Source organism: Trachymyrmex septentrionalis, unplaced genomic scaffold (genome assembly GCF_001594115.1).
Source record: "Trachymyrmex septentrionalis isolate Tsep2-gDNA-1 unplaced genomic scaffold, Tsep1.0 scaffold22, whole genome shotgun sequence".
Lineage (NCBI taxonomy): Eukaryota > Metazoa > Arthropoda > Insecta > Hymenoptera > Formicidae > Trachymyrmex > Trachymyrmex septentrionalis.
This window is the reverse complement of record NW_017305375.1, coordinates 3395111-3402436: the sequence shown is the minus strand read 5'-3', so window position 1 is coordinate 3402436 and position 7326 is coordinate 3395111. Positions and strand designations below refer to the sequence as shown.

General features: G+C 31.5%; 1 protein-coding gene across 2 annotated transcripts in view; it reads left to right on the top strand.

The window, feature by feature from the left end:
• LOC108748265 overlaps window positions 1-7326 on the top strand; it is a 112931-nt gene that overhangs the window by 65664 nt on the left and 39941 nt on the right. For both annotated transcript variants that reach the window (XM_018486308.1, XM_018486307.1), the window contains exon 2: window positions 6936-7147. In XM_018486308.1, coding sequence (XP_018341810.1) covers window positions 6936-7147 — 212 coding nt within the window. The remainder of the gene's footprint in view (window positions 1-6935; window positions 7148-7326) is intronic.

Below are 7326 nucleotides of genomic sequence, written 5' to 3'. Positions count from 1 at the left end.
CGATATATATATATATACATATATATTGAATAATTTTCACCTTAACTCGGTACGCAACTTCGCAATTGATAATATTACGCATACAGCTGGGCGAACTCTGTAACGTACAAGCGTTCGGTAACAGGCATTAAATTGCTCGCTGAAGTTGTCTAACGATCTGAACCATCGTTCAGCAAGACCGGTGGCACTAACAACGCATTATTGTACGCCATGAATATATTTTGAATAAAATCGCACGCAGAGAGTCTCGATGTTTACGAGAACGAGCTGTAAACGCGTGCCCGTTCGATAAAAATGGCAAAATCCCGGTCGCTGCGTTACGAACGAGCGTTTGGCCGATCCGCTCCGGGATTATCATCGATTCCCTGACGTCCCCTGCAAACGTTGGCCGTACCTTGTTTATGTGTAACGTTATATCGGCTGTTCGCGCGCGAGTTTCATTTGTATTTTATGTCCGGATCGCGACCCGTCGCTGTAGCGCGGAGGCGCGAAGCTCTTGCCCGCGATCGGAGTAATAGCCAATAAAGTCCGTTATTTTGCAATCAACACGGACATCGCGAGAAAAATGCTTGTTTTCTTTTATGCCGAGTTCGTTCGGCGGAGCGAGCGCAGGTTTTGCAAACGCTTATTGGGAATATAGTAATTAAGCTGCGACAATTACATTCCAATACGCTATCGTCGTAGGCTATTGTAAGCAGTGGAACCAAAATTGACGAGAGATAATGTGTTTTCTTTTTTTTTAAAAACAAAATCCATTTTTCTTTACATGTTTTTAATGCTTCATACATGATTTAAACAGTATTATAAAAAACGTGTTTAAAACACATTAAATATATCGATTAAGCATGTTTTAAACTTTAAACAGTTCAAAACGTTTTTAAAACAAGATTTTTAATACCGATCAAATTTTGAGCACAACGTAGATTGTAATATGTCAATAATAAAAGGACGTGGAAATTTTTATTTGCAAATTTGTTATGTCCGGTACAAGTGTTTCAATGTCTCATTTATATGTAATAAATAAGATTTTATGGTCTCATTAACGGTTAAGTTAGTATTAACAAAATATAAGTATTAATTTAATTACTTTCTGATAGTATTAAATTTATAACATTGGGTACTATTTCAAAATGTTTCTTAAAAATATTTTACATTTTTTCATTATATTACACATTAAATATGATTTTATTACATAACATTAAATAAATTATTTCTTATTATCTTTTTTATTTCTCTTTTACCTCAAGATAAAAATATAATTTGATAATTACAATAATTCATACGTAAAAATATATAATTGCATTTGATCGAATTTTACGTAATTACTAAACAAATTTCAAATTACATTTTAAGTTGCGTGTATCATCGCGTTAGCTGTTTACAAAATAAAATTCGCGAATTTTGATAATTGATTTTATGGAAGTGAAGCAACTGCGTGTGACATTCCGCATTTTGATACCTCTTGCAATTGTCATTTAACCAAATTCATATGTAACTGAAACAGGTTTAGAAAAAGAGCTTATAATCATATTTTAAATAAATTTACATATAATTAAAAAATAAATATAATATACAAAAATTTATAATATAAAATATATAAAAAATAAATTATATAAAAAAAATTTCTAAGAGACATATTATATATTAAAATACATTAGCTTTGTTATTAATCTCTGATATATTATAAAATTAATAGTTAAATTATCAAAGAGTAATAAACTGATATTTATTATTAATGCTACATATAATATTTGAGTGACCATAAATACAATGTTAAATATAAAATTATTAAATTCTGTTGAATAAAATAAATATTTGAAAAGAATATAAAGAATGATACCGATCTCTTACTTCAAAAGTGACACAATTTAAAAAACGTGCTTTTTTTAGTTATTCAATGAGTTAATCCTTCGATGCCACTCTATATCGTTTTGTCATGTATCTACTAAACTAGATATTGTAAAATATCATGTAAAAATGAACATTTATGACAAATTGTTTTTCATCAAACTGCCAGACATCAAGGAATATAACAGTAACATAAATATACATGTGTATCTTCATTAAAAAAAAGTTATAACATAGCAAAGTAAAAAAAACATTGGATGTACCACACTAAGGTACGATTTTCATTTTCTGATTAATTTATAGTACAACTTAATCCGATGATAATGTAAAAAAAATTGCATTTTTTTGTTATATGAATCATTAAACTAACGGTTTTATAATGAGTAATTTTAAATTAATTTGTAGATGATTTATTAGTTTAGCGATTAATCATAGCTAGAAAAACACAATTTTTATATTATTATTAGGTCAAATATAAAGTTAAGTTTAAATCATAAATTAAGCAAAAAAATGAAAAATCGGGCCTAAGAATAGCATTGTTAAGCAGAATTAATTAATCACGAATTGATCAATGAATTAAGTAAACACTCTATCAATCATTGAAAATGAACTAACAAAACTTCATTAAAAAATCGTTAAATATATCACAATTTAAAACGGATAATACACGAAAAAACGTTCCGATTGCAATAACCGGAAATAACGATAATTTTCGCCCATCAATGCATTTGTGATAACTGTAAAATGGACATATTTTAATATTTTTAATAGCCATAGCCATTATAAGATATACCAATCTTACACAATCGTACTATATAGTTCTTAGAACCAAAAAATATATTGATGGGCGAATTCTGGTTGTGGCAATCGTAGCCATTTTTTTGCATGCAAATTAAAATAACAAATTGATTAATGATCATCATAGAGTATATTCTTTTTACGGTATTTAATTAATCAATTAAATTTTGTATCAAGTCGACAAATCCTTTTTCCTTTTCTAATTGTAAGAAACTTATAATTTCTTGAGTTGTATAAGACAGCGATATGTATTATAAAAAATATCTAAGTATATTATATATTATGCAGATATTTATTATTGTGTACAAATAATTTCTCATTTTAACATAATTTTATTTAGATACAGGTATATACAGAAAAACAAGTCATCAAGAAGATAAACTTTACAGATATGAATAAAAATGTTTTATGATTTCTAGACTTTATGATTTTTGATTCTTTTTAACGTTAATTAAAGAGAAAATTTTTTGATAAAATTAATATTATGGAAGTTCTTCTCTAAAGAAAGGCAGAGAAACAAAGGAAGAAGAAACGTCATTAGTTTTATGGCAGATTAACTTCGCCGATATATAACATAAATCAATTAATTATTTGCCTACACTTAGACGCAATATCTTTTTTACGTATATTTATATGTAAAAAAAAGTTCGCGCCTTTTTACGGACAATAAATTGTAACGGTATCGAGAGCATTCTGCGAAACGAGATGTAGCAGCATTTGCATGTTATCTCCTGCTCTTTCGCGAAATTACGCTCCCGTTACGCTCTCAAAAAGCAGAGGATCGAGCGTACAATGGTGTTATCTGGTGCGCAGCTTAATGCGGCACTCCGTGCCTCGGAATTATTTATTGCACTTAATCACCGATCTGCGGCACTTGGTAGTAGTTAACCCATATTTCCCCCCAGCTTAATAGCGAAAATAAACAGTATTCGCAGCCTGCCGAACATCTCCTGGAGCAAATGTCTCGCGGGCATCGTGTGGCATATGCGAAACGTCTAATCGTGACGTTCCACCGTTTGCACGTTACGCCCAGCTATTCCGTGAAGATGCATTTCCATTTGCTCGCTCATGCAATTCCACGTCAGAAGTGCCGGCGTTGCTTGAGCGATGATTCGGCGTTATGCTAAGTGATGTAAACGCCGTAAACCTAAGATATAGCGATGAAACTTCGAAAGACTTAAAAATTAGATGCATTTACTCCATTCGAATGACTAAGTAGTAGCAGATTGTGCAGTAAGTTACTCCAGATTTATATCGCGACGTTGCATTTAATATCCGCGTAAATCTCCATCTGATTAGCGGAGTGCGAGATAAAGCGTTTCTAACTTAATCGCTGCGCAGTAACGCCGACGATCGTCCACTGGCAACATTATGAAACCATTTAAGGTTCGTACGGGAAAGCATTATGTTTCCGCGTTTCGCGAAAGCGCATCCTATGCAGCGCACGTTTCATGCATTTTTATCCCATTTCAAGAAGTGCTACGTCACATGCGGTATGCATCTACGTTATGTAAACGTTCCTACGTCTCTCTCTCTCTCTCTCTCTCTCTCTCTCTCTCTCTCTCCTGGTCTCGCACTAGATTATTTATTATACTAATTACGGAATTGCGGCCGCGCCGGAGTTCTACTTCCGAGCTAGCTTGACGGCGTGAATAAAGTTTACGCTGGGAATAAGTTGCACCGCAAACGCGCGCCCTTTACGGGGCGCTCGGCAAAGTTTATCGAAAGCATTTAGCCCAATACTAACACGTATATTGAATTAATTTAACTCGCGCTCGATACCGCGCTTCCTTCTTTGTAATTGGTTTCTCGAGGGGTGGACAAAGGGAATCGTGCACGAGGATCTCCTTCCTTTGGACGGTAATAGAAGCGCTGCCTTTTCGCTTTGATCGCTCCGCTGGAATAGGATTCGGAGCAGCTCAGAATCGGCGGGAAGACCGGCAACGGGAGTACTCGATGACCGCAAGAGCTTCGAGTGGAAATTACCAAAAGACAACCGTATTTCAACGCCGGGATCTCGAAACACTTTGCGATTACAGAATTCTGAATGCGAATAAAGTGTTTTTCGATCGCGACAATCATTTGCGAGCTCGTCTTTTTTATTCTCTTTCTTTCTATCTTTCGTCTCATTATTTCGTATGGGAAAACGAACGAGATTCGAGAAAAATTGTTAAAATCATCACTTGCACCACTATCAAAATATAACTTGCTATAGTGATCACTTTCTTTCGCTGCTTTTTACTGTCTGTAGCATACATAACTTTCATCAGCATTCGTTGCTGCAGAGTGCGTAATCCTTGCGAAATAATGCAACAAATATAGAAATATAATATTGTCACGCCTAAATTCCGTCGCATTTATTACTAATGTTGAAACAATCGCGCTAATAGAGTTTACATCGAAAATTGCATGTATTACATTGTACTATGTACATTGGTGTATTGTTTGATCAAACACTTTAGCAAACGTTGACGAGATACAATCAATTATGTTAATTGAGTTAATTATGTACGATGATAGATTTGTCATACCTACTGCATAAGTAGATCACAATGTTTATGTTAATATTTTCAGTCAATTTATACATAATGTAATAATAATGTATTTATATGTCATTGAATTAAACAGATAAATAGTCATTTTCGTTTTCCCCTTAAGATTAATAACAAAATCGTTTTTTAAAGATAAACTCAATTATTCTATTATACTTCCATTATCCTATTATTGATAAACTCATCTATAATTGTCGATCTATTGTAAGTCAATTTATTTTTCGCATGAATTGATGACATTGCAGTTTGAAAACTGTTCTCTCTGAAAGAACAGAAATGCTCAGAGAGCAAAATATCTTTCCTTGTGAAATGGAAAAAGAAATGGAAATAGGATTGGGATAGGCTTAATCTTAGGAAAAATGTCTCTCCAAGAATAAAGCCCTTGTTCTTTCAGTATCTTAACAAATAATAAAACACAACTGAATAGAAATATTAGTCCTAGCTCAGCAATAACAAATAATTTCTGTAAAATTGAAAAATTATTATCACGTTTTTATGTTTCGCATTTAACTAGATAAGAAATATGTTGTCACTAAAATTATATTATTAAATTATTAATAACTCTGAATACCATAATCTTTTACAATATAAATAATTTATTCACAATAAAAAATGTATAAATTATACGAACTATTGAATTAAGTATTACATCGTTTTCTGGTTTCTAAAATGAAATAGTATTTCAAAAAACATAATTTGCGAGTTATTACCATGAATGAGTTAGATAAACATTATCTATCAATTATTAAAAGCAACCTAACTTAACTAAATAAAAAATCATCTTAATTGTCACAATTAAAAAAGGATAATTTAAAAAATATTATCAGTCATCACAACTAAAAAATAGATTTTGGTTAAGGATTGTGAAAAATAATTGACAAATATGATATTTGACATGTTAACAATATATTTTTTTTGCTGATGTTATTTAATTAGTTCGTCATTTTTTATGAAAAAAAAATAGTTTTTTTTCTTTTTTTAGAAAACTTAATTTTTTTAGTTGTCTCACTTTTGAAGTAAGAGAACAACATATTTCTTAAAATGGATCAAAATATAAATAAAACATACTTAATCTCTTGCTGGTCTATTTAAAACTGTACATACATATCCTTTAGATCAATACGATTGAAATCTATAAAAAATAAAATATTTTCAAAAAAAAATCATACATTAACAGACGGAGTCATCAAATACTACAAAAAAAAGTTTTTAAATAAAATACGAGTAAGAAAATAAATTATATTTTAGATCACACACAAATAGATTCGAATAGACCAGCAGGTCTTAAAGTTGTAATTTAGTATATCCATAAAACATACTTAAAGTTTTCTAACTAGATATTTCTCATCACTTATAGAAAGTCGACTAGTACATAATAGATTTGCAATCGCAAATCGATAGAACATTAAATCACGTCGCGAAGTTTTGATTCGCGACATGAAAAATTTACCTGGATTATTTATGACTGACCCACTTTCCGACCAGCGTTTAATCCTAAAATCACATTCGGAGATAGCGTGCATCAATCAAATGCGTCGCGACGATTGGCTATGTGTAAATGCATTGCTGAAATAATGCATGAAATATACTGTGCACTTTGCGAATTCTAATCACGCGGCTGTTCTATATTATGATTCAATGTTAATAGATATTCTTTGCACATATAAACAAAACGCGTTATTATATGCGTATTGATTGAACGTCTTTCATAACAAGATGTTTTTTTATTGTTTCCAGGTGCAACAGGTTTGAAAGATTTAACGATAAACGTTCCGAAAATGGTGAGATCAGGTGAATCCGTAACATTGTCATGCCATTACGACCTGGAAGGTTTAGCATTGTACACTATACAATGGTTTTTCAATGATCGAGAATTTTATCGCTTCATACCAGACCGTAAACCACCGCCACCTTACAGCATTTTCGACGTGGATGGTATACAAGTTAATGTAAGTAGTTTATCCATAAAGTACAAATATGTACAAATTCTTATCACTTATGAGAAGTCGATTAGTCAAAATATTAATTTGCAATCGTTGATTGATAGAACATTAAATCACGTTGCGAAAAATAAATGTTGCATAAAAAACTTTAACATAAAAAATTTATCTATATTATTCTTTGGTTA